The 25,984-nt window shown below is 54.6% G+C and overlaps 2 protein-coding genes and 1 long non-coding RNA gene across 3 annotated transcripts in view; 2 read left to right on the top strand and 1 right to left on the bottom strand.

Moving 5' to 3' along the window:
- The first annotated feature begins 1,603 nt into the window (after positions 1–1,603).
- LTC4S (leukotriene C4 synthase) lies at positions 1,604–4,628 on the top strand. Its single transcript, XM_052644276.1, has 5 exons — positions 1,604–1,702; positions 3,852–3,951; positions 4,058–4,128; positions 4,227–4,308; positions 4,487–4,628. The coding sequence occupies exons 1-5, from the start codon at positions 1,645–1,647 to the stop codon at positions 4,626–4,628; spliced, it is 453 nt and encodes a 150-aa protein (XP_052500236.1). The 5' UTR covers positions 1,604–1,644.
- A 1,302-nt stretch (positions 4,629–5,930) lies between these two features.
- MGAT4B (alpha-1,3-mannosyl-glycoprotein 4-beta-N-acetylglucosaminyltransferase B) lies at positions 5,931–16,459 on the bottom strand. Its single transcript, XM_052642855.1, has 15 exons — positions 16,328–16,459; positions 11,209–11,394; positions 10,984–11,124; positions 10,770–10,903; positions 10,359–10,405; positions 9,958–10,071; positions 9,651–9,726; positions 9,415–9,529; positions 8,925–9,055; positions 8,663–8,770; positions 8,353–8,546; positions 6,864–6,942; positions 6,693–6,780; positions 6,498–6,610; positions 5,931–6,405 (listed from the first exon to the last, which is right to left on the bottom strand). Exons 1-15 carry the CDS (start codon positions 16,422–16,424, stop codon positions 6,382–6,384), a joined length of 1,647 nt encoding a protein of 548 aa, XP_052498815.1. The 5' UTR covers positions 16,425–16,459; the 3' UTR covers positions 5,931–6,381.
- The window catches only part of LOC128050581 (uncharacterized), a 66,216-nt gene continuing 56,548 nt past the window's right edge, over positions 16,317–25,984 (top strand). Inside the window, exon 1 of the long non-coding RNA XR_008199679.1 lies at positions 16,317–16,432. This is a non-coding gene — a long non-coding RNA (uncharacterized LOC128050581). The remainder of the gene's footprint in view (positions 16,433–25,984) is intronic.

Raw genomic sequence — 25,984 nt, 5'->3', positions numbered from 1 at the left:
CCAGAAACCCCAGCTGATGTGCAGCTGGTTCTGGGGGGACAATAATGGACAAAGGGCATTCGCTGGGTGTTGAGCAGGCGATGAGAGGCCAAAGGGAGTTCTTGGGGAGCCTAACAGGCAACAAAGCCGTCAGGCTGGCACCCAGGCTTGGGCAGCGAAGGCGGAGCTCCCCAGGTCACAGCACCACGATACAAGGAGACTCTCCAGTGGGACCAGGCGAAGGGGTGCCAGGGCGTCCTGGCAGCCCACCAGCCGGTGCAGCAGGGGCCGCCCCAGGACCCAGCTGCCCTGTCCCTCCCACAGCATGGCTTGCGCCCGCTTGCTTCTGCCTGTGCTTGTGTGCCAGTCTGGACTCTGTTGCCACTGACCAAAACCCACTTCAAACCAACTTCAGCAAAAGGGAGAAGTGACCGTTCTACAAAATGGAAAGGCTGAACAGTCAGGGGCTTGTCTCAGGCAAGGCGGCCCCAGGGCTTCAGGACGTAAGCTGCCTCTCTTGTCACAGCCTAGCCCTGTGTTGGCTCCGTCTTCCTCAGAATGGTGAGAGGCTGGAAGTTGCCTTCAGGAATCTCCCTCCCATTCTGAGTTCCCTTCCTCAAAATTCTAAGGAAGTTGCCAGGACTCCGGCTCAGCATCTTGGGTCAGCCCTGGCCCCCACAGGCAGTTTTGGCCCGCGTGTCCGTCCCGCAGGCCCAGGGGTGGGAGGCGGCTCTGTCCAGGGCTCAGAAGATGAGTGTGGGCAGAGCTGAGGCTTCATGAAGAGGGGTGCTGGGCAGGCAGAAATGGCAGGTGACTGTGGGTACCAGGGCCAGAGGCCCAGAGAGGACAGGTTCAGCCATCCCGAGGGGGCTGACCAGGCCAGCCCGGTGGCCTTTGGGATGGCCCACGTGCACGGAGCTCAGGCAGCGGTGGAACTGGTGGACGTCAGGTTTTCTGGAAGGGAGCAAGGACTTGGCTGTGCCCAGTGTGGGCTGGGTGCTTGGAGTACCTTGTAGTCAGAGTTGCATGTTATAAAACAACCCCAGCTTGGGAGCGGGAGATACAGGAGTGGGTTGATAGGGGGCCAGGGCCAGGAGTGCATGGGGAGCCCCTGGCCCGTGGCCAAGCAAGAGGTGACTGGGGCAGGGTGGGCCTTGGAAGGCGTCACAGGGGGTGGATTTGAGAATGAATTGGGAAGTGATGGCAATGGGTGGTTCAAGTAGGAGCGTCTCGATTCCTGAGATGAGATCCTGGACAAGAGGAGGTCTGGAGGGCCAGGTGGGATCTGCTGTGGTTGTGGGGCCTTTGGGAACACTCGGGTGACCTGGCAGCTGAAGCAAGCCTAGGGTGGACAGTTTGAGTTCTGCCAGCACAAGGCTAGGCCAATAAGGGCCAAAAGGACTGGGAGGAGGAGGCTGGGCTGTCCCCAGGCAACCACTCTCCCCTGCCCAGGCTCCATGTGGTCCTGTTTCCGCCCGCTCAGCTGCCCAGGCTCTCCCAGGCTGTGGCCACACCCCTCCCCACCCGCGCAGCCCCTGAGGAGGGGCGGGGAGAGCGGGCCACTCTTCCTCTCCGGGGCCAGCCTCCAAGCAGCAGACGAGGGTGATTAAGTCCCGCAGACAATCCGCTTGCAGGCCAGCCTGGCCTGCCAGAGCCGCCGCCACCATGAAGGACGAGGCAGCCCTTCTGGCCACTGTCACCCTTCTGGGCGTGCTGCTGCAAGGTGGGCTGGCTCCTGCTCGGGAGGTGGGTGGGCCTCGGACCCCTGCGGTCTGCCTCCCTCCCTCCAGGCTCTGGGGCAGGGTCAGGGGAGTGCTGGAAAGGCCAGGCCTAGGTGAGGGACAGCCCAGACTCCTGGGACTCGAGCTCTGCTGGCCCCAGAGGAAGGGATGCTCCAGGGCTGAAGGCCTGGCACTTTCCCCAAGTGGGAAGGGGAGAGACCCTGGAAGGGTGTCTGCAGGGCAAACTGTGAAACTCTGGGCAGGGACCATGGCTGAGAGGTGCCTGACCTAGGGGCGTCTCGATTCCTGAGATGAGATCCTGGACAAGAGGAGGTCTGGAGGGCCAGGTGGGATCTGCTGTGCTTGTGGGGCCTTTGGGAACACTCGGGTGACCTGGCAGCTGAAGCAAGCCTAGGGTGGACAGTTTGAGTTCTGCCAGCACAAGGCTAGGCCAATAAGGGCTGAAAGGACTGGGAGGAGGAGGAGGAACAAAGGCCTAGGGGATGGGCAGGGAAATGGAAAAAGGCACCTGAGGGATGAGTGAGGTAGGCTTGGGGCTGGGGGTGGTCCCCTGAGCAGCATAAAGAGCCCTGGAGGCGGGCAGGGCTTTCAGTGAGAAAGTGGGGCATCCAGCCATGTTAACCTGAGCAGGAGGGCAGGGTGCCAGCATGAATGGGCTTCCTGATGTTGGGTATAGAAGTGGGACAGCCGTGGGCCTGAGGCAGCCCTACTCCAGATGGCTGCTGCCCTCTCCACCTGTCTCCTCTCTGGGTGTCCCAGTGGGAGGACCCCATCCCCTGGCCCTGCCTTCAAAGGCACTCTCTTTATCCTGGAACTGTGTGAAGCTGAACTGGGCTGAAACCCCCAAAGGTGCCTGCTGAGTGCTCTTTTCAGATTGGCCCTAGATGACACATTCCTGGGACAGACATGCCCTAGGACGAGACACAGCCTGAGGCAGGGGCCCTGGAGCCGCTGAGCAGACTGAGTTGATCTCCAGCCATACCAGCGAGCTCACCCATCAGGTCCTCCTCAGGTAGCCACCGGGCCGCCCTCCAGACCCTGCATGGTCCTGGCAAGGCCACTGTCCGTATTCACAGTGCACTCAGGTTGAGCCCTACAGGAAGCCTGGCACCAAGGGCATCAGAGCCACAGAACTTGCAGGAAGATAGCTGGAGACACCCAGTACTGCAACTGTGTGTGTGGTGGGCACCTGGCCTGCGACCAAGTAGAATAGAAGGGTTCCTGCGCACTCAGGCTCTCAAGAGTCAGCCGCCACTCTCTCTCTACCCACCGGTGTCGGAAGGCAGAGCGGCAGAGGCCGGTGGTTTGGAGTTGGACTAGAAGAGTCCCAGCTGTTAACCACCTGGGGGCAGAGGAGAGGTTATCTAGACACCGACTGAGGCAGAGTCCAGAGAGGCTGAAGAGAGAAACCGAGGCAGGACTGGACACCACAGTTTGCAGGCACAGCAATCCAGGAGGTCCCTCCTGGTGAACTCTGTGGGTGGGGGAGCAGGGATGATGGCCCAAGGTGTGTGCTCCCTTGAAGCTGGAAGGATGCAGCCAACAGTGGCTCAGTTGGTAAAGAACCTGCCTGCAATACAGGAGACCCGGGTTCGATCCCTGGTTCGGGAAGAACCCCTGGAGAAGGAAATGGCAACCCACTCCAGTGTTCTTGCTTGGAAAATCCCTTGGACAAAGGAGCTTGGTGGGCTACAGTCCACGGGGTCTCAAACAGTCAGACAGGACTGAGCGACGAACACTTTGACTTTCACTGCCTTTAAGCGGGACTCCCCGTCCAAGGCCGTTGGCCACAGTCCATGCCTAGAGGGTGGGAATCGGGTATCTGCTTGTGTTTTGCGAGTCAAACTAATTCAGGAGCAAAGTCCTTTCGAGGGCAGGTGTCCTGTGACGTGTCATCCCTTCCTCCTACACTCACTGGGCTGGACAGGACCTCTCAGAGCCCCAGGCCCACACCCTGCCCTCTCTATTGAGTGTCATGGACACCGGAGACGAGCGGGGTCCGGCGGTCCTCTTATGTTGGGCTTTAAAGGGGAGTCTCCACGAGCAGGGCGTGGAGCAGGGATCAAAGACGGGCAGCTAGGCCGGGAGTCAGGGTGCCGAGTCTGACTCCTGCAACACCTCCGTCCCCAGCCTACTTCTCTCTGCAGGTGATCTCGGCGCGCAGAGCCTTCCGCGTGTCGCCGCCGCTCACCACCGGCCCGCCGGAGTTCGAGCGCATCTACCGAGCCCAGTGAGCCGCGGCGGGAGGGCGCGGGGTGGGCAGCGAGGCAGCCCCCGGGCGGGCAGGCTCTGAGGGAGCGGGCCGGCGCCTTCATGCTGCCCCGCCCGCACCGCAGGGTGAACTGCAGCGAGTACTTCCCGCTGTTCCTCGCCACGCTCTGGGTGGCCGGCATCTTCTTTCACGAAGGTTTGGACGTGGGCTGGGGGCGCGCGCACCGGAGCCTGGGGGTCCCCGCAGCAGCGGGCTCACCTCGGCCCGCCCCGCCGTCCCCTCCCCTGCCCCAGGCGCGGCGGCACTGTGTGGCCTGGTCTACCTGTTCGCGCGCCTCCGCTACTTCCAGGGCTACGCGCGCTCTGCGCAGCAGAGGTGAGAAGCGGGGCGGGGAAAGGTGGTAGATGGGCAGGGCGGAGCGCGGGCGGGGCCGGGCTGCTGGTTGGAGGCGGGTCCCTTTCGGGGCCCAGTGGGCGGGCTCCCGGTGGAGGCGGGCTGTGGGGTCGGGCTGGGTTCGGCGTCCTGCCCCGCCGCCGCTGAGCCCCACTCGCAGGCTGGCCCCGCTGTACGCGAGCGCGCGCGCGCTCTGGCTTCTCGTGGCCCTGGCGGCCCTCGGCCTGCTCGCCCACTTCCTTCCGGCCGTGCTGCGCGCCACGCTCCTTGGACAGCTCCGGAAACTGCTGCTGAGGGCCTGAGACAGAGGACGCCTGGACGACGGAGCTGCAGTTGAACCGGAGCCTCCTCCAGTTTCTCATTAAAGCGTCCATGACAGGACCCCGAGTGCACTCTCTCGGTCGAAATGTGTCGCGCAGTGCGGGTTGTAGAGCCTGCAGGGGCCTAACTTCGGCTGCCGGGCGGAGGCGGGGCTGCGGAAGGCACGAGGCCGCCCCTCCCCACCCCCCCGCCCCGGGGGAGCTCGGTCGGGTCCCGGGTCCTGTCCTGTTCCCAGACCCCAGAGGCACACGCTCGGGGCGCAGGCGCCCTTTCTCGCCGATGCTCACCCAGGGCTTCTCCCTGCGGTCAGTGCTTTCCTCGCCTGTCCCTCCTATGAACCCTGCCTCTCCGCTGACCCTCAGCCGCCCTATTCCGTGTACCCTGGCCGTCACAGCCAACACAAGGGACTTTTGGGGATCGGCACTGGGTTACCAGCATCTAGATGCCTAGGTGGCACAGTGGTAAAGAATTCACTTGCTGATGCAGGAGACACAGTAAACATGGGTTCCATCCCTGGGTAGGGAAGGTCCCCTGGAGGAGGAAACGGCAATCCACTCCACTATTCTTGCCTGGAAAATCCCATGACAGAGGAGCGTGGTGGGATGGGGTCACCAGAGTCGGGCGCGACTGAGCACAGGTGTTGCGGGCAACCTGCTGCAGCCGGTAGAGCTGGGAAAGACGATGAATGGAATCAATTTGGTTGATTGGCGTGCTCCAAAATTCTTGCCTGGAGAATCCCAAGGACAGAGCAGCCTGGCGGGCCACAGTCCATGGGTTGCAAAAACTCGGACACGACTGAAGCGGCTTAGCACACACGCACAGGTGCTCTCCGGTAAACGTCTGGGTGTCTTGGGGCCCAGATCTGGAAGGAATGCGCACCAGGAATAGTCCCTAAAGGGGTGGCTTTTAGGTGAGAATGGAGAGGAGAGGAACCAGGTAACAGCAAAGGCCCTGAGCCGGCTGAGAGACCCTAAGATGGGTCAGAGACCCATGAAGCCGCGCCTTGGAAACGGGGGTCAAAGCAGGGCGAGACCCACGAATGCGTGGGGAGAGGAGACAGGGGCGTGCCTTTGAGAGGCGGCTGCAGGCACTTCCACAGCTATGATGGGTGCTAGGGGGAGGGCTCTGAGGCAGGTCGTCTTGGAAGCGGGCGGTGGGGGGCAGATTCCACACTGGCTCCGTCAGTTACCTAGTCACCAAGCCGCCACTCCCAGGAAATGGAGGCTAGGTCGTGCTGGGCCGCGGCAAAGGCAGGGGCGCCTGATGATACAGCCGGATTAGAGGCGAACACGTCATTAACCCTTTATTACAAGGAACGCTCTCATAGAAGTATATGTGGACTTAACGTGAAAAAATCAAATGTATCCAAGAATAAAAAACACAGCACATGAAGTAGTATATGCATTCCAGTGTTCGCGCCGGAGACAGTGGGCGCCCAGGAAAAAGCTCTTCCGAAACGGCCCGGCCCGACGGGGCCAGGAGGGAGCGGCTCCGGGCGGCGTGGCCGGCCTCAGGCACAGTGTAGGCGCCGCCTGCCTCTTCCCCGCGGCCGGCGGGCGGGGCAGCACCAGTTCCTGGGGCCTCCGGGCCAGCGGCCACCCCAGGCCGGCGGAGCGCGCTCCCAGGCAGAACCCTGGGCTGGGGCGGCCGTGCCTGGCCCTCCGGGGGCAGCGGCGACATCTCAGGTCTCCCGGGCTTCAGGACCAGCTAAAATGCACCTTCATAAGTCTCAGCTTAGTCAGCCTTTTTCAGGAAAATCTGGAAGAACCAGGCTCAGTATCAGCTGGGGTTTCAGGGAACGCTGGGGTTTAGCTGCTGGGTACAGCTCCCCATCCCCTGGCCCATGTCACCTCGCTCAGAATCACCCACACAGGTGAGTCTGTCTGGATGGAGAGGCGCAGTGCTTCCAGGGGGCCGAAAGCAGGGTCCACTTCACCCTGTGCCACGCCCTTGTAGAAGGAGCCTGGGGGAGTGCAGCAGTGAGAGGCCCAGAGCGCTGCTCATTGAGCCTCGCCCCCACCTCCGCTGGGTGGCCCCTCACTCACCTATCTGCAGGTAGCCATCAGGGCTCCGAGGGTACTGCAGAGTGACCGAATGGCCCTCCTGCAGGGCCTCCTTGTCTGACTGGGGGTTCTGGGGGCAAAATCAAGGGGCTGAAGCCGGTGGCTGTGGGAGGGGCAGGCCTCAGTGCACACCCACCTCCCCCCCACACTCACATCAAAGGGCAACACCTCCACAGACGTGTTGAACAGCTTGTCCTCTGGGTGCTCGATGTTGCCACTGCGGAAGAAGAACCTGCGGCCAGACAGGCCTGTGAGCTGCTGCGGGGGTGGGGGGCACTGCCTATGCATGACGCGCAGCAGAGAAAAGGCCAGGCCTGGGCCAGGACTGCAGTCGGTGGGGCACTGCCGAGGGATGACACCCAGCAGAGAAGAGGCCAGGCCTGGGCCAGGACTGCAGGGGTGGGGCACTGCCTAGGCATGACACCCAGCAGAGAAGAGGCCAGGCCTGGGCCAGGACTGCAGTCGGTGGTGAGAGGGGAACAGGAAGGAAGACCAGGGTTCTCCAAATGGAGGAAATAGGCAAGTGTTAGACACTTTTTTCCTTCTCTATACAAAATTAAAAGGAGGTAAAATTCTGTGTTGGCATGATGACACCTGGTTCCACCTGAACCTAACTTTTCTCAAACCTTGAGCTAACCGATGTTTTTCTTATGGAAGTGGTTTTCTTAAGCTATGTTAATGAACTATGTATTTACCCTAGACTGTGTCTTTCTTCAAGATGATTCTGCTTAAGACTCAGAACCAATAAGGGCTCAACAAAGCGGTATATTTTACTCATACATTGTTCTCCTAATCTATGTTAATGAAGATACATATTTACTTGGAAACCTGCCTTTCTTCATGATTCATGTCAGTCATTTTATGGCCTGGGATGACTCACGTGATGCCAATGTTATCTCAAAATGCATGTTGTGGGTGAGGGGCCTGGTGCCACTCTGAGTTTTGAGACATCTCCTTTCTCTAATTAGCAAGCTGCTGATAGGCGTAAAACATACTGCTAAAAGCTAGCAGGGGGGCAACTCTTTCTGCCCTCTTCTGATGTCTAGGTCAGAAGCTTTCTCTATCTCTTTTATATTTTAATAAAACTTTATCACACAAAAGCTCTGAGCGATCAAGCCTTGTCTCTGGCCCCAGATTGAATTCCTCTCTTCTGGAGGCCAAGAATCCTGGCGTCTCTCATGGCTCAGCAACAACCTTTCAGTGGGCCCTGTGGTACTCGGCCAAGTTGGGCACCACCCAAAGCAGTCATTGGACTGTACAAAGCAACTTACTCATACGGCCAAGGGTGACGGGCAATGTCACCAAGCTCCTGTGGGCGATGCTGGACTTGCCTTTATGAAGTAGCTACTGTTGCTTCTTTTTTGTCCTCACCACATGCAGCTTATGGATCTTATTTCGCCAATCAGGGCCTGAACCCGGTTCCACAGCAGTGAAAGCCTGAGTCTTTCCACTGGACCACCGGGGAATTCTGTAGCTACTGTTCTGAGCTATACTTTTCAGATAAGAAAACCTAACAACATTAAATAATCTGCTGGGGGGTCACAGAGGGGAATCTGTAGGGTTAGAAATTTGTGGTGAGGCTTGAGCTGCGGTAGCCACCCTCCCCCTCCCCTAAAGTGGGTCTGTGGGCGCTGGTACTGACCGCTCCAGTCGCAGCGGCTGGAAGAAGCGGAAGCGGATGAAGTCCCCTGCAGAGGGCGTGAAGGCCCAGAAGAAATCCTCGTGCAAATAGGCCTTCTCCAGGGTGAAGTGCTGGTACGTCTTGAGGCTCGTGCTCACCTCTGCTGGTGGGTTCACGTGCTCCATCCGCAGCGCGTGCTTCCCAAAGTCCTTGTCCTAGTGGCGGAGGGACAGAGGTGCTCAGGTGGGCCCTGGGCTGCCCTGCCGCCTCCTCGCCCGAGCTCGGGCCGGGCTCTGCTGTGCTCGACCAGCTCCAGTGCGGCACTGCCCACCTTCAGTTTCTGGATCTTGCCCGCCAGTGAGGAGTGGGTGCCCACATGCTGGAAGAGGGAAGGCTTGAAGCGGATCCGCAGGTTGGCCTTCTGCCGGTCGCAGTGCTTCTGTGGAGGGAGGGTGACACACTGGGGCTGAAGACAGAAACTCCTCCAGCCAGCAACACAGTCTTCTCCTGTCGGGCACACGATCACCAACACAGTCCCTGAAGGAGGCTGCTTGCTCCACCGCCCCGCCCGCCTCTGTGCAGGCCCTGCTCACCGCATCCTTCTCAGGGTTGCAGACCTTCACCCAAAGAATGTGGTCCAGGAGCCAGTCAATGGGCTTGTCCCGGTAGAACATAAGGATGAACTCCACAATGACGCTCAGGTCCAGAGACTTGAACATCTTCCCTGAGAGTAGGAGTAGGGGGAAAAGGGTGCTGAGAAGGCAGCTCTGCCGTGACCTACTTCCTCTTAATCCCTCTGGGGGACTCTGGGGAGGGTCATCCTATAGCAAAACCTCTGGCTGGCTGCAGGCAGGTGTGGGTAAGAAGAGGGCAGATGGGCTGGTGAGCCCAAACATCTTGATGCAGAGGAGCAGGCAGGAACATAGGTCAGGAGGGGCTACAGCGGGCACTCGAGGAAAAGGCTCAGAGCCTGACCTGGGCTTGGGAACAGGGCAGGGGGCTGAGAGCTGATGACAGAGGCAGAAGTGGGCTGGAGAGAGAGACTCTGGTCAGGCCAGTTGGGCAGGGAGGGGGCTGGCACACCAATGAAACCCAGCTGGGAGAACTCCAGGATCATCCAGTCTTCCGAGGGCTGCTGGAGTGCAAAGTTCTTCATGGTGCTCAGGTAGTTGGGCTTGGCTATGATGTCGTCTTCCAGCTGCACAGTGGTGGGTAGGTAGAAGGGGGCCAGGACTCAGGATGGGCACAGGGAGGGCAGGGCCCGCCACCCAGGCCCATACAGGGGGCAAAGGGGGCCAGAGCAGGGAATCAGTGCTCACCTGCACGTAGTAGATGCCTTTGGACTGGGCATACATCATGAGGAAGCAGTAATCAAGGTTCTGTTTGGTCCTCCACCTGTGGACCAGGGGAAGGGGCCTCAAGAGCTCAGACCCCTCCACCTCCAGTGTGGCCACCACGTAGGCCACTGAGTGGGTAGCAGGCCCCCTGCCCCCATGCAGGGGTCCTCAAATGGAACAATGGAGGCAGTGCAGAAAAGGACTCGGGACTCAGGACACCCAGAGGCTAGGTTCCTTAGCACAGGGGGACAGGTTGCTGGGGGCAGAGGGAGAGGGCTAGGACTAGTACCTGACTCTCTCCTTGGGGTCTCCAAAGGACTCTCGGAGGCGGGAGAAGTCAGGGTAGAAGTGGGGAGAAGGGGAGATGACTTCCAGGAGCCCAGAATGGATCTCTGTAGGGAACCTGGGGACAGGAAGGCCCAGTGAGTGTGCAGCCTCCAGGGACCAGAGCAGGGGCAGAACTGAGCTAACTAGACCCCATCCTTTACCTAAAGCCCACCAGGCAGACCTCCCCCAGTACCACACCCATCCTGCTGACACACAGAGGCTTCAGAGGGGTTGGGTCATCTCTACACACCCACCCCCACAGCCAAGAAGGGAAGCACCCTTTCCCACAGACGGAAGGCTCCTGCTGCCCAGCACCTCACAGAGTCCTCCCTTCACCAGCCTTGCTGGGCTGCCAGTACTCACAAGGCCTTGATATTCTCTGTCACCAGCGAGGTATACTGTGGGTCAGTCTGTGGGAAGACCAAGTGCCCTCCCTGAGTCAGGCTGTCACCCCAAATGGCCTGGAAGAAAAGGCTGGGGGAAGGACACAGCTCTTTCTCCCACCATCCTAAAGGCTAAGTAAGGCTGGGCCTAGGGACCATAGGTGCCTCAGAGAAAGCCCTTCTAGATACCTGGGGCCAAGAGGTGGGGCGGACTATGTAACTTCACATCCCTAGGAGGAGAAGGTAAACTGTCTCTTTTAACTTTTTACCTTGGCAAGTTTCTGAATGAAACCAACTGAACTTGCGAGTCTGTTCCTCTGAAACCCTGTTTTCCTCTCCCCGCTCCTTTCTGCCCTGCACTGAGCGCCCCAGCCTGGCCCCGCCCACTCGCCTCCGCAATCAGCACCACGATGACCGAGTCCTCCTTCTCCTGCGGGCTCAGCTCCGAGATGAGTGAGTGCAGCGTGTCAGTCAGGTAGGAGTGCACCTCGCGCCGCACGCTCGGGATGCCCATCACCACCGACACTGCGGGGATGCGGAGGGTCGGCCCTGGGCACATGGGGGATCACCCCGCCGCCCGCCTTCAGCCTCTCCGGGGCCCCTACCTCCGGTGCGGCCCTGGCCCACGCGCACGGCTGGCTGCAGGCTGCTTTCCTTGGCCAGCAGGTGCGGCAGGTGGTGGAAGACCGTGGGAAGGTGCAGCACGTGCTTGTGCGAAACGTTCCAGGGCTTCAAGCGCGGGTCCTCTGGGTGGGTCGGGAAGGGGCAGGTCAGACAACGAGCTTACCCACCAGCTTGGCGCCCCCACCATCCCGCTCCCCCCCCTTCACCAGGTAGGCGGCCCCAGGTGCGATTGCTGTCTCCATCTCGAAGCGCCTGTCTCTCGGACATGGCCCTCTTGATCTCATCCAGCACCAGGTTGAGCTCCTTGGAGCGCTTGAGGCTCTCCTGCTCGGCTGCATGCAAGCGGTCCCGCAGGGCCAGGAACTCCCGCTGGTAGACGTCCACCACATCACCTGTGGGTGGTATGCACGCTGTCACCAGGGGGCAGCCTAGAGCTGACCTGCTGCCCCTTGAGTGTGTCAGCACACACATCTGTTCACATCTGTTCTCATGCCTGCTACATGTGAGTCACATGGGCTTACGTAAAAGTCACTCTTAAGTCACAGTGACACTCACACCTGCGGAAGAAAAGCCTCCAAAGGGGGAATGAGTCCTCTCCAGGGCTCTCCCTTTATTTTCTCCACTGAGGAGATGCCTCGAGTGGGAAGGCTGCAGGATCACTTCCAGGCCCACGTGGTCAAACGAAGCTGGAGGTGGAAAAGGCTAGGACTGAGTTCTCTCCTCCCAGTAGCTCTCACAGCCCCTTCCTGCTTCTCCTTGCAGCATCTCCTCCTTCCAGGAGGTAGGACATCCAAGGGCCCATCCAAGACCCGCCTTCCTCAAGCAGTTCTGATGTTGAGGCCAGCCTTCCCCTGTTCCTTCTTTCAGCCTCTGCACCTTGCTTCCCACCCTACTTCACAGAGATCACAGGCAGCCCCATCCCCAAGGCTCCCTGGGGACAGAAAACCTCCCCGAACATCCCCTCCTATCCTGCAAGTAGGACTGAGCCCCAGACACACATTCATCACTCTCCCCATGGCGGTCATTCTACACTAGACACCAGCTCTGGATTCATAATCGCACATAGTAGGGGGGTGGGGAGATTGCTGCAGTTACAGCCCCCAGTGCTCAGAGGAACAAAAGAAGTTGAAAAACAAGTCACAGGTCCCTCAGCAATTAACAGCAGAGAGGGAACCCAAGCTCTGAATGCCCTGAGGCCTGCTTTTCTGAAGAGCTGTCCCAGGCCCGTACCATGCCGCCCAGAGAGACCTGTACCAGAACCTCCAGCGGGGTCCCATCTGCAGGCTCCGAGGTGGACATGGGCCTGAAGCAGCACAGAGGTGGGGCTGCCTAACAGTGGACAGGGAGCCCCAGGGTGCCAAGTACCTGGCTCCACTGGCCTGGCAGGGCCAAGCAATCAAGAATGAGACAAAAACAACAGTGCTATCTGCTGCTGCTGCTGAGGCAGCCCGGTCCTGCCAGGCTGTTCACTCTCAAGGCCTTTTCAAATCTGGCTTTTGCCCTCTTTATTTGCTATCACACACACTGCCTTTTCCTTGTTTGACATCTATGCTTTCACACATGCTTGTTTCATCTGCCTGGGATTCCCTTTTCTCTTCTGGGCCTAATGAAAGCCCATGGAGCCTTCAAGGCCTCGGTGCAAAAATCTCCAAGTCGCGGAAGCCTTCCAGATTTCTCCCCTCTCATCCTCAGGCAGCTCTTATATTCCTTGATCCCTCAGGGGGATCACAACCCCCAGAATGCCCTGGGATGGTGTCACTTTTGCCACAAAGGTCATGACCAAGGCAAAATTCGGTCATCCCAGGATACCCCCTCCTGCAGCTAGGGCAGAGGCCTTAGTGCTAAGTTCTGGAAAAAGAGAAAGGAGCAGCCCCTAGGAAGGACAGAGAGGCCTGAGTAGGGGGAGAGCAGGGGAGCCAAGCAGGTCCTTGATAAGGCACTCCAAAGTCAGAAGCTCGCCCCAGGCTCCCTCCCCACACACTGCCCCTGGAGCCAAAGGCCAGGCCACTTCAAGCTTCTGTCCTCAGGACAGCCCTACTGGGGAGGGAGTTAGGAGTCAGGTTACCAGATCTTTGAGGCTCTGCTCTGTGTTCCAAAGCCAGGTTACCCCAGAAACCTGACCTTTTAAACAGGGAACTGGCCACCCCCATCACTCCCCCGCCCAGCGGCCAACAGGAAGTGTAAGCGGGGAGTGCTGAGGCACAGTAGGACGTGGTTCAGAGCTGCCTAAGCAGGTAGGTGGCCTTCCTCCTGCAGTCTCCACCTACCTACCTACTGTCCCTGATGCCCACCCCAATACTACTGGCTATACCCAAGGAAGCCCCCTGCAGCAGGGCCCTCTGTGAGGTGGAGGGAGTATAAGGAGGCCTCACACTCTCTGCCTGCTGCCCCTGCTCCCCCCAAACATGGCCTTCTCTGATTTTTAAGTAGGCTGTGCCCTGTCCAACCTTAGCCTGTTCTAGGTGGGCCCAGAGGTGGGCCCTGCTGACCCGAATCACCCTGACCACTGAGGCCTGGGCACAGCCTGCTCCCTACCCTGGTCCTCTTGCCAGAAGCTTCCCTCTTTCCAAGTCCTGGGGGCAGCTGTGGTCACACTACTGGAGACTTTCCTGCGCCTCCCTCTACCAGAAGGCAAAATAATCAAGATATCTGAGGCCACAGACCACAAGCTTCCCTTTAGGTCCCTCTTCATTAAAGAAACAGATTTCAAGGTTGAAGCTGGGGCACAGACCTTGTGCCCTGTACTGAGGGATGGAAAAATAGGCTCAGAGAGGCACAGGCAGGTGCCAGGCCCAGTGAAGGTCTGTTGTTAACCTGCAGTGGGGCAGAAGCATGGAGAAGGGGGCAGGTGTCCACCTCCTCTCCAGGATTTGCATCCACTCTCCCAGGGGTCAAGACGGGCATCCATCATTGCTGAAGTCTAAGAGAGGCGACAGCCTAGACACGGGGAGGGCTGTGTGGCTCAGGCTAACCCCCTGCAGAGTCTGCTGTCTTCCCTGGGGACCTTTCACAGGGCTATAACTGGAGCATTAGTGGAGCTGATGCACAAATTTTGTCAAGGCTGGATGTGAAAGTGAGCCTGAAACCTGCAGCCCGGGTCTTGGCAAGGCCTATGTGTCCTTCCTGGCCCTTGGCTTCCAGGATGCCACCTGCTCCTACCTTCCTTTCTCTCTGGCTCCCTGCCCACCTCTTCCCTTCCCTACAGATCTGGGTTCCTCTGCTTTTCCTCTAAGCATCCCTGCCGGGGCCAGCCCTCTCCTGAGTTCCATATTCACTGCAAACTGGAAGCCAAGGTCCAGTCTGGTCTCCAATTTAGTCTGGCTTCCCTACAGGCTGAATACAGTCATCTCAATGTAAAAATGAGAAAGGTTCATATAAGAGCCCAGACTCAGGCTTCTCTTCAGGCCTTCGAAGACCAGATCCTACTGGGCCCCCCAAAAGAGTAGCAGCCCTCAGTAGGGAAGGCCCAGGTGACCCTCTTGTCACATGTCACAGGCTTCTGGGCTTTCAGGCCCCAGGGACAAGGACTCTGCATCTGAACCCCACTTCTTTGACCAGGCTCCTGGATGCTTCCCTTAGGGAGCTGCTACTGCTGCTGCTAAGAAGCTTCAGGTGTGTCTGACTCTTTGCAACGCCATGGGCTGTAGTCTGCCAGGCTCCTCCGTCCATGGGATTCTCCAGGCAAGAATACTGGAGTGGGTTGCCACGCCAAGAGATCTTCCTGACCCAGGGATTGAACCCACTTCTCTTAAGCCTCCTGCATTGACAGGCAGGTTCTTTACCACCAGGGCCTCCTGGGAAGCCCCTAGGGAGAGCAGGCCTAAATGGAGCCGTGGGCATCCCCCTCACTCCCATGCTCCTGGACACTGTGGCTAGTCAGACTCACAGTCTGGTGTCCTGGCACAGGTAGGGGTCTGACACTGCAATTCCTGACATCCAGCTGAGAGCACGCAGCTGCTGCAAGAGGCACCTGGGAGCTGTGGCCTCGCCCAGGGCAGGGTGCAAGGGCTCACTACCTCACTCACAACTGAACAAACGTGCCCCAGCCCATGAGGTACGGCCCCACCTTGGCCTCCAAGCCAGTCTGCCTACCTGGCCACTCTCCCGAGGGTCCAAAGTGTCCTCCCCTAGGTGACACACCTCACCTACACAGAACTCTGACCCAGCCATGCCCTTCCCTGGGTCGAACACTCCACATACAGAGACCTACAGAGAACTGCTCCAGCCGTGGCCTCTAGGGACCAAGTCCTAGGGTTTTCCGTCCAGGCCTCCCGGTGCCCCAAGGACAGCCCAAGCCTCCACCCAAACAGGGCTGGGCTGAGCTGGGAGGACAGGAGCCAGGTGGGGAACACGGGGACTTCGAGGGTCAGAAAGGCTCCTCCTGCAGCCTCTGCTGGGGACAGGGAAGCAGGAGGTGGGAGTGAGGCTGAGGTCAGCAGCCTCAGCCCGATCCTGCCTAGGCCTCCTGCAGGGAAAGCTAGAGGCAGGAAGGAAGCAGCTTTTCCTGCTGCCTCTGGTGCTGCAGGCTGGGTCGACAGAGGCCTGCGAGGGCCTCCTCAGCCTTGTGCCCTCAGCATAGGCTCCACTCAGCCCCATCCATCCCAACCAACATGGAGCCAGTGCTGGGGTCTGCCCCCTCAGCCCGAAGTGTGCTAGCAGACTCGGAGGGCCTCGCCGGTGAACTGGCTCGCTGGAGCAAACTTCACGTGAGGCCACATAACGCAAGTGAAGCGGTAGCCAGGTGGGCTGCTCCTGAGGCCCCCGCGGCACCCCGCAGGCCGGCAGCCCGAGGAAGGCTTCCCCGTGGAGGAGTCCTGGGGCCAGAGGTTCCGGAGGAGGGCAGCTGAGGCCCTCGGGAGCCGCACGCGGAGCCGGCCGGGGCGGAGCGGTGGTGGGAAGTGACAGCGCCGCCTGCACGACCGGCTGCCGCTTCACGCGGCTCTCCGGAACGGGGCTTCCATGTGCCCGGCGCCGCCGACGCCGCCTCTGCCCCTGCGCCTCCCTTCCCTCCGGGAACTCGGAGCTCCCCCGCTCGCCGGAGGGGGCGACCCGCCCCAGCGCGGGCACAACTCGCGGAGGCCAGTCCCGAGCGCCCGCCCGGCCCCCTGCTCGAGGCCCGGCCCCGGCCCGGGGAGCATTTCGTTACTCCGGCAGCAAACAAGTGGGCGCGCGCAGGGAGGGGCGTCCCCCCGCGCCGGCCGGGCGGGGAGGGGGCGCCGGCGCCGGCTTCCGGCCGCCGGCCGCGGCGGGCGCCCGAGCCCCGCTGCGCAGGCCGGCGCCCGGGGCGGGGGGGGAGCGGGGCCGCGCCGGCGGGGAGGGGCTCACCTTTCTGGCCGCTGAGCGCCGCGTACCAGGAGAGCGAGAAGAAGGCGCACAGGCAGAAGAGCAGCAGCGTCAGGACGGCGCCATTGCGGAGCCTCATCTCCTCAGGTACGCGGCGGGCGCCGGCGGGGCCGAGGCCGCATGGCCCGGGGGGCCGGGGCCGGAGCGCCGGGACCGGGGGGCTGCAGGGGCCCCGGCCCCGGGGCGGGGCGGGGCTGCGAGCCCGGGGCCGGGCGGAGGTGCGGGCCGGCCTGCCGGGCTGCGGACCGGGCCGGGCGCCGCACCGCCGGCTCCTCCAGGCTGTGGGAAGCGGACGGCCTAGGCTCGGCGCTCGGGCCGGGCCGGGCCGGGCTGGGCTAGGCTGGGCGGCGAGAGCCGCGGCCCGGCCTGGATCCGGGGCCGCCGCGGAGTTGGCTGCGAAGGGCGGGGCGGCCGGGACTTAAAGGGGCCGCATCACCCGCTGCCGACACCGGTACGCCGGGGGCGGGGTGGGGCACGAACGCCCGGGATCGCGCCGGTGCGCCTCGCGGCCGCGGCCCTGGCCCCGCGTGCGGGCGTAAACATCCTGGACTTCGCGGGGTGAGGGTGGCGGGCCCTGGGCTCTGGCCTCAGGTAGGTCGAAGCAGGGGCCTGCCGGACTGTGCGGTCCGCTGTGGTGGCGGCGTGCGTCAGCCCTCCAACCCCTTCTCAATAACGTTTTCCTTATGAACTTCCCAACCCATATTTGGACCTCAGTCGGGTTACCTGACGACCCTCAGGCCCTGTCCCAGGTCTGAGGGGTTTAGGCAGAAGTGAGACAGGCCGGGATCTGGAGCCCTTAGCTGCGGTGCTTGCACCTGCACAAAGCTCTTATCCAGCAACAAAAGACAAAGACGCCACAAGAGACTGAAAGTTACTGTGTGAGTGGGCAGTTGGGGCAAATTATGAACGAGATACAAAAAGACCGAAAACCCCAACTGCCACTTCTGAAGAGCCACGAGCAGAAACAGGGTACTGTGCACGCCCCCTTGCACTTGGTCTGAAGCATGGGCAAACCGTCTAAGCCACCCCTCCTGACTAACCCCTAGACACAACCCTACCTTCACCCCATTTAAGGAACCAGCTTGCACCCCCCCCCCGCCCCCCTCAGGAGCCAGCAAGGGTTACTCTCCCTCACTGCTGTGGCAGCAAGGACCCCAATAAAGCCTTGCCTGAATTTCTTGTCTCTCCTCTCGTCAATTTCTGTTGATTAAGGAAGGCCAAGAACCCAGATCAGTAGCAGATTTTTCGCACCCAACTTGAGACAGTTGTCCGCTTCCGGGAGAAGATCTGGGCTCCTGGGGGACCACCACTGGTGACAAGTGATCACCTAAACCTCACTTCTTCCCACCTGGGGGCCTCATTCAGGCAAAGCTTAACGCTTCCTCTTAGCCTCTTTCCCCTTCTTGTTATCTCTCTACTTCTTTCTCCTTTTCTACTCCTCTGTTGTATCCTTCTGAGAGAGTGGCCCTCCTGCAGCTAATCGCTGCTCTCAGCCTGTGGCTGGCAACAGCTCACCTTGACAGGTGACAGGCAGAGGTGGGAGAGGCTGGCCTAACACTGTGCAAACCTCGGTCCGGTGGGCTCTCCCTGATGGGAGGTTTAGGACAGTGAGTGAGGTTGAAACATACCATGTAGGGGCTGGAAGCCCTATCCTCCCAGTATTATTGCCTTTATTTTCCTGCTGGTTTTTTTTCCCCAGTCTTTCTGCTCTTTCTCCCTGTACCTCTCCCTTGATCCTTATATCTGCACTTATCTGCGCTTATCCCTATTATCCTGAAAACTTGTTTGTGTCCAGCTCTGCCACTGGTACATGTTAAATAAAGATCTTCATCTTATGTAGTTTTGTCTGTCCAACTGTTCCTGCGAGTCTCTGCTAAAATTGTGGGCATGATGGAACACCAAGCCTTGAAATTCAAACAGCCCACACTGCCTGAGACTCCAGCCTTGGGTTACTTAGATATTAAAGAGAAAAAAAGGGTGGTGGGGGGGGGGGGATTGAACTTGCATTTCCCCTTCCTCTGCCTCTGCCGTGTTAACTATTTTGCCTGGACTCTCAGGAACTTTCTGACCCATCAGTAGTCCCCCAGACTGAGGAAAAGAAAAAGAGACCTTTTATTTTTGGGGAATTATGCCTCTTTTTATTTATGATGATGGTGAAGATGATCATGATGATGTAAGCTGCAAGTGTGCAGCATCATAAAATAACATCTGTTTATACACAGAGTGAGCACCACTGTAAGTTTCGTCAGCATCCATCACCCTATAGCTCCCCCCTCACCCAGTCCCTTGCCCTCTGGTAACCACTGATCAGTTCTCTGCTGAGTTAACAAACTGATTTGTCTCAGCAGATCTGAGTTTGTTGCTGTTATATTATTTGTTTGTTGTTTTTGTTTTTATTCCCCATGATTAAAATCATAGAGTATGTGTCTTTCTCCTTACTTATTCATTTCAGACCCTCAAGTTCCATCCATGTTGTTACAAATTGCAAGATTTCATTCTTTTTTATCTTCTGAGAAGAAGATAAACATCTCTTTATCCATTTATCCATGGATGCACACTTAGTTTACTTCCATATCTTGACTGTTGTAAATAATGCTGTAATGAACATAGGGGTGCATGTATCTTTTTGAATAAGTATTTTTCTATTAAAAGAGACCTTTTAAAATTCAAGCAGGAAAACTGAAAGATCTCTGATTTTGTTGTCTGTCTTTATGTAAAAATTAACTTGTAAATGAACTGTATTTAATTGGCTTAAAGGAAACTGAGCACTTAAATACATACTCAGAAATATAAAACTCACCAGAATACATTCCAGATTCATATGATCTGGGAGATAATATTAAATTAATATTTGGTATTGCTGCTGCTGCTGCTGCTAAGTCACTTCAGTCGTGTCCGACTCTGTGCCACCCCATAGACAGCAGCCCATCAGGCTCCACCGTCCCTGGGATTCTCCAGGCAAGAACACTGGAGCGGGTTGCCATTTCCTTCTCCAGTGCATGAAAGTGAAAAGTGAAACTGAAGTCACTTAGTTGTGTCCAACTCTTAGTGACCCCATGGACTGCAGTCTACCAGGCTCCTCCGTCCATGGGATTTTCCAGGCAAGAGTACTGGAGTGGGGTGCCATTGCCTTCTCCGATTTGGCATTAGAGCTTGGCTTTAAGCTTGTGGGCTTAATTAATACAGACCTGTCTTTAGAATCATGAACATTAAATGTAATACTTTTATTGTACTTAGGGTTCAGTTCAGTTCAGTCGCTCAGTCGTGTCCGACTCTTTACGACTCCATGAATCGCAGCACGCCAGGCCTCCCTGTCCATCACCAACTCCCGGAGTTCACTCAGACTCACGCCCATCGAGTCAGTGATGCCATCCCGCCATCTCATCCTCTGTCGTCCCCTTCTCCTCCTGCCCCCAATCCCTCCCAGCATCAGAGTCTTTTCCAATGAGTCAACTCTTCTCATGAGGTGGCCAAAGTACTGGAGTGTCAGCTTTAGCATCATTCCTTCCAAAGAACACCCTACTGGAAGTTAATAAGTGCATATTGTTTCTGTTATAAAATCTGTCAACAGGGAAAATAACCTGATATGATTACATTTTAAATAATTCTTTACCAGCTGAGCTACATGTTTTGGAAATATTCATCTAAAATAGTCTCTCCACATTTTGATAACTTGAAACAGAGTTAAGTTAATTAATAGGAATTCATTGAGGATCCAGGCCATTTCAAATAAGGTGAAATCTTGGAACATTAATTGCTAAGCTGATCCAAATTTACTCCTTTGCTACTTTTGTCTTCTTATGAGGGGGAAACTAAAGATGTTTGAGTATATCAGACACATATCTTTTTTCTTATTTAAAAAAATTAATTTATTTTAATTGGAGGCTAATTACTTCACAATATTGTAGTGGTTTTGCCATACACTGACATGAATCAGCCATGGGTGTACATGTGTCCCCCCTCCTGAATCCCCCTCCCACCTCCTTCCCTATCCCATCCCTCAGGGTCAACCCAGTGCACCAGCCCTGAGTGCCCTCAGACACATATCTTTTACCACAGACCACATGAAGGAAAGAAATTGTGCTTTAGGAAGATGCATGTTTCTAGAGGTTGTGGGATAGTCCAATTAGGGAACGCTAATGGAAAAGATAGGTCATGGTTGCTTAAGGAAAGTAGGATGTGTGCTTTTAGTAAAAGAAGGTATGAGGAATGGAAATATATTTTGTCCTGCTGCTGCTGCTGCTAAATGGCTTTAGTCATGTCCAACTCTGTGCAACCCCATGGACTGCAGCCCACCAGGCTCCTCTGTCCATGGGATTTTCCAGGCAAGAGTACTGGAGTGGGTTGCCATTGCCTTCTCCGATATTTTGTCCTAGAGTTTGTTATTTCTTCTTTTTAAAATTAATTTTATTGGGATATAGTTGATGTGCAGCAAAGTGAATCAGTTGCACACATACATGTGTCCACTCTCAGACTTTCTTTCCCCATATAGGCCATTAGAGTATTGAGTTTAGAGTTCCTTGTGCTGTACGGTAGGTCCTTACTGATTATCTATTTTATAAATAGTAATGCCTATTAAGTATTTTGATAGAGGCAAGCAGTCAGAGATTTCACAAAAACCGTGCTCTATAGCAGGGAAACCCAACCTCCAGGATCTAATGCCTGATGATCTGAGGTGGTGGTTGTTCAGTCGCTAAGTTGTGTCCAACTCTTTGTGACCCCATGGACTGTAGCCCACAGGGTTCCTCTGTTCATGGGCTTTTCCAAGCAAGAATACTGGAGTGGGTTGCCGTTTCCTTCTCCAAGCTTGTTATTTCTGAATGGGGAAAGAATAAGGGACAAACCCCCTGGTCCAAGCAGCTGCACCACCGTCATCCTCGATCCCCACTGGGGCCGAGCTGCCAGAGGCTACAGAGGCCCTAAGAGCCTATATTTCCTGCTCCCCTGGCTGCCAGCTCTCCTGCGCCCCTGCCGGGGTCCCTGCAATCCAAGCAGCTGCACCGTCTCTGTATCAGGTCCTCTCTGGGACACACCCAAGTCCCAGGGAAGCCTCTGGAGCAAACTCCTGTGGACAACCCGCATGCAGGGGTGAAGGTAATATCACAACTGAACCCCAGGGGCAGTGTGACTAAGGAAGACGATGGAAAATCTTCCTACCAGCTGTACAGATTAAATCCACATGGTCAACTGGGCAGACTCGGTATCTGTGGAATATATAAAAGGACAATGAGAGTTCCCGTAAAAGTAGACACAGTAGCTCTGGCAACTGTGGACACTGGAGACAAGAATACACAGGAGTAGCGCCAGATTAGAGTCTGAGCTGTCCCCACAGCAGGTCCAGAGACCAGCCCAGTGTTGAAGAGTATCCTAGGGAAGTGGAGGTGGACTGTGACTCACAACAAGGGAAAGGACGCTGACAGCTGAGATCTGAGCAAAACATTTATTATTAGTCGTATTTTGATTGGTTCTGTGATTGGTTCTGGACTTTTTTTTTACTTCCTTTCTTTACCCCCTCTGTTACTGTGGTGGTTGCTTTTATTATTACTATTAACTCTATTTAAGCTTTTCAGAATTCTTTTTAAATCACACTTTTTATTTCCTTTATATACTTCTACCTCTACATTTGCCTTTTGCAGGTCTATGGGTTTTTTTGTTTTCTTTTTTCTTCTTTTTAAAAATTTTTAAAAATTTACTTTAAATTTTTTATTTTGTATGTTTTTCTTATTGTCCTTTTCCTGCTGTAGTTAGTCTTTAATATACATAAATCTTTTTACATACTTCTGTTTAACTTTGCTTTTCTATTTTTTTTCTTCCTTTTCTTTCTTTTTTTCATCAAGTTGTTACTTTGGTTTTATTTTTTTTACTTTATCCTCCAGTTGGCACTCTGCTTTGGTTTTGTTTCGTGGTTCGTTTTCTTAGTTAGTTTTGTTTTTATTTGGTCGATAACACTTTTGGTTTCCTTTACTTGCTGGGTCACTTTCTTTCCTTTGGACTGTTTGGTTTTGTTTGTGTGTGCGTGTCCCATTGTTTTTGTTATTATGTTCGTATGGGATTTGTCTTCTGTTTCTTGTGTTGTTTTTAGTTTTTGTGTGTTTGTTTTCATTCCCTTTAATGCCATAACAAGCAACTTGTGGAGTCTCGGTTCCCTGACCAGTGCTGGGCCTGAGCCTTTTGAGTGGAAGTGCTGAATCCAGGATTACCAGAGAACGCCTAACCCTAGGAAGTGTTAACTAGTTAGAACTCAAACAAAGGTCTTCACCTGTATACAAGACCCAGCATCACCCGACTGCTGGCAGCACCCACTGCAAGATGCTGCATGCAAACAACAAGCAAGACAAAAGCACAAATTCAGTCATCAACAGAAAGGATTCCCACAGACACCCCAAAACATATCACCTAGCACAACCCTGCCCAGCAGAGGGGAAAGAAACTCACCTCCTCCAAGAAGAATGCAGACACAAGTCCCTGCCAACACAAAGTCTACACAAACTGCTGGACCAGCCTTACCCACTGAGGGCAGATGCCGAAAGGAAGAAGGAATACGACCCTAAAGCCTGGGAAAAGGAGACCTCAAGCACAGTAAATTAGGAAAAAAATGAAAAGACAGAAGCATTGCACAAATGAAGGAACAAGGTGGAAATTAACAAGACCAAATAAAGAGGAAATAGACAAACTACTTGAAAAAGTATTCAGAGTAATAAATAATAGCAAAAATGATCTAAAACCTTGAAAATAGAATGGAGAAAATGCAGGAATCAATTAACACTTTTAACAAGGACTTAGAAGAAATAAAGAATAAACAAACAGATGAACAACACGATCACTGAAATGAAAAATAGTGTAAAAGGAATCAATAGAGGAATAACTGAGGCAGAAGAACGGATAAGTGAGCTGGAAGATAGAATTGTGGAAATAACTGCTGAAGAGCAGAATAAAGGAAAAATAATCGAGGATTGTCTTATAGACCTCTGGGACAATATCAAACACACCAACATCTGACTTAAAGGGGTCCCAGAAGAAGAGAAAAGAAAGTGTCTGAGAAAATTTTTGAAAAGAATATAGTCAAAAACTTCACTTATGTGGGAAAGGAAATAGTCAGTTAAGTCCCAGAAGTGCAGGGAGTCCCAAACAGGATAAACCGACGGAGAAACATGCTGAGATACATACTAACCAAACTAACAAAGATTAAATGCAAAGAATATTAACAGCAGCAAGGGAAAAGCAACAAGTAACATACAAATGAAACCTCATACAATCAGAAGACACTTCCTAGGGCAGGAGGGAATGGCAGGATACATTTAAAGTACTGAAAGGGAAAAATCTACAACCAAGATTACTGTACCTGGCAAGGATTGCATTCAGAATAGATGTTGAAATCAAAAGCTTTACAGATAAGCAAAGTTAAGAGAATTTAGCACCACCAAACAAGCTTTACAACAAATGTTAAAGGAACTTCTATAGGTAGGAAGCACAAAAGAAGGAAAAGACCTACAAAGACAGTTCAGTTCAGTTGCTCAGTTGTGTCCAACTCTTTGCGACCGCATGAACCACAGCACGCCAGGCCTCCCTGTCCATTACCAACTCCCGGAGTTCACTCAAACGCATGCCCATTGAGTCAGTGATGCCATCCAACCATCTCATCCTCTGTCATCCGCTTCTCCTCCTGCCCCCAGTCCCTCCCAGCATCAGGGTCTTTTCCAATGAGTCAACTCTTTGCATGAGGTGGCCAAAGTACTGGAGTTTCAGCTTTAGCATCAGACCTTCCAATGAACACCCAGGACTGATCTCCTTTAGGATGGACTCGTTGGATCTCCTTGCAGTTCAAGGGACTCTTAAGAGTCTTCTCCAACACCACAGTTCAGAAGCATCAATTCTTTGGCACTCAGCTTTCTTCACAGTCCAACTCTCACATCCATACATGACCACTGGAAAAACCATAGCCTTGACTAGACGGACCTTTGTTGGCAAAGTAATGTCTCTGCTTTTGAAGATGCTATCTAGGTTGGTCATAACTTACCTTCCAAGGAGTAAGCATCTTTTAATTTCATGGCTGCAGTCACCATCTGAAGTGATTTTGGAGCCCCCCAAAATAAAATATGACACTGCTTCCACTGTTTCCTCATCTACTTCCCATGAAGTGATGGGACCAGATGCCATGATCTTCGTTTTCTGAATGTTGAGCTTTAAGCCAACTTTTTCACTCTCCTCTTCCACTTTCATTGATCAAGGCTTTTTAGTTCCTCTTCACTTTCTGCCGTAAGGGTGGTGTCATCTGCATATCTGAGGTTATTGATATTTCTCCTGGCAATCTTGATTCCAGCTTGTGCTTCTTCCAGCCCAGCGTTTCTCGTGATGTACTCTGCATATAAGTTAGATAAGCAGGGTGACAATATACAGCTTTGACGTACTCCTTTTCCTATTTGGAACCGGTCTGTTGTTCCATATCCAGTTCTAACTGTTAATTCCTGACCTGCATATAGGTTTCTCAAGAGGCAGGTCAGCTGGTCTGTATTCCCATCTCTTTCAGAATTTTCCACAGTTTCTTGTGATCCACACAGTCAAAGGCTTTGGCATAGTCAATAAAGCAGAAGTAGATGTTTTTCTGGAACTCTCTTGCTTTTTCCATGATCCAGCAGATGTTGGCAATTTGATCTCTGGTTCCTTTGCCTTTTCTAAAACCAGCTTGAACATCAGAGAGTTCATGGTTCATGTATTGCTGAAGCCTGGCTTGGAGAATTTTGAGCATTACTTTACTAGCATGAGAGATGAGTGCAATTGTGTGGTAGTTTGAGCATTCTTTGGCATTGCCTTTCTTTGGGATTGGAATGAAAACTGACCTTTTCCAGTCCTGTGGCCACTGCTGAGTTTTCCCAAATTTTCTGGCATATTGAGTACAGTACTTTCCTAGCATCATCTTTCAGGATTTGAAAGAGCTCAACTAGAATTCCATCACCTCCACTAGCTTTGTTTGTAGTGATGTCCACTTGACTTCACATTCCAGGATGCCTGGCTCTAGGTGAGTGATCACACCATCATGATTATCTAGGTCGTGAAGATCTTTTTTGTACAGTTCTTCTGTGTATTCTTGCCACCTCTTAATATCTTCTGCTTCTGTTAGGGCCATACCATTTCTGTCCTTTATCGAGCCCATCTTTGCATGAAATATTCCCTTGGTATCTCTAATTTTCTTGAAGAGATCTCTAGTCTTTCCTGTTCTGTTGTTTTTCTCTATTTCTTTGCATTGATCGCTGAGGAAGGCTTTCTTATCTCTCCTTGCTATTCTTTGGAACTCTGCATTCAAATGGGTATATCTTTCCTTTTCTCCTTTGCTTTTCGCTTCTCTTCTTTTCACAGCTATTTGTAAGGCCTCTTCAGACATCCATTTTGCTTTTTTGCATTTCTTTTCCATGGGGATGGTCTTGATTCCTGTCTCCTGTACAGTGTCGTGAACCTCTGTCCATAGTTCATCAGGCACTCTATCTTTCAGATCTAGTCCCTTAAATCTATTTCTCACTTCCACTGTATAATCACAAGGGATTTGATTTAGATCATACCTGAATGGTCTAGTGGTTTTCCCTACTTTCTTCAATTTAAGTCTGCATTTGGCAATAAGGAGTTCATGATCTGAGCCACAGTCAG

The sequence above is a fragment of the Budorcas taxicolor genome, chromosome 7, assembly GCF_023091745.1.
Source record: "Budorcas taxicolor isolate Tak-1 chromosome 7, Takin1.1, whole genome shotgun sequence".
Classification (NCBI taxonomy): domain Eukaryota; kingdom Metazoa; phylum Chordata; class Mammalia; order Artiodactyla; family Bovidae; genus Budorcas; species Budorcas taxicolor.
Note: the sequence above shows the minus strand (reverse complement) of the source record. Positions and strands in the feature narration are given on the sequence as shown.

Excerpts from the sequence above, each read along its gene's own strand:
- LTC4S (XM_052644276.1), top strand. The coding sequence starts at position 1,645 with ATGAAGGACGAGGCAGCCCTTCTGGCCACTGTCACCCTTCTGGGCGTG. Across the intron at positions 3,952-4,057 it reads GAGCGCATCTACCGAGCCCA|GGTGAACTGCAGCGAGTACT; the intron begins GTGAGCCGCGGC and ends CCCGCACCGCAG. Across the intron at positions 4,309-4,486 it reads GCGCGCTCTGCGCAGCAGAG|GCTGGCCCCGCTGTACGCGA; the intron begins GTGAGAAGCGGG and ends CCCCACTCGCAG.
- MGAT4B (XM_052642855.1), bottom strand. The coding sequence starts at position 16,424 with ATGAGGCTCCGCAATGGCGCCGTCCTGACGCTGCTGCTCTTCTGCCTG. Across the intron at positions 11,395-16,327 it reads GGCGCTCAGCGGCCAGAAAG|GTGATGTGGTGGACGTCTAC; the intron begins GTGAGCCCCTCC and ends TACCACCCACAG. Across the intron at positions 9,530-9,650 it reads AAGGCATCTACTACGTGCAG|CTGGAAGACGACATCATAGC; the intron begins GTGAGCACTGAT and ends ACCACTGTGCAG.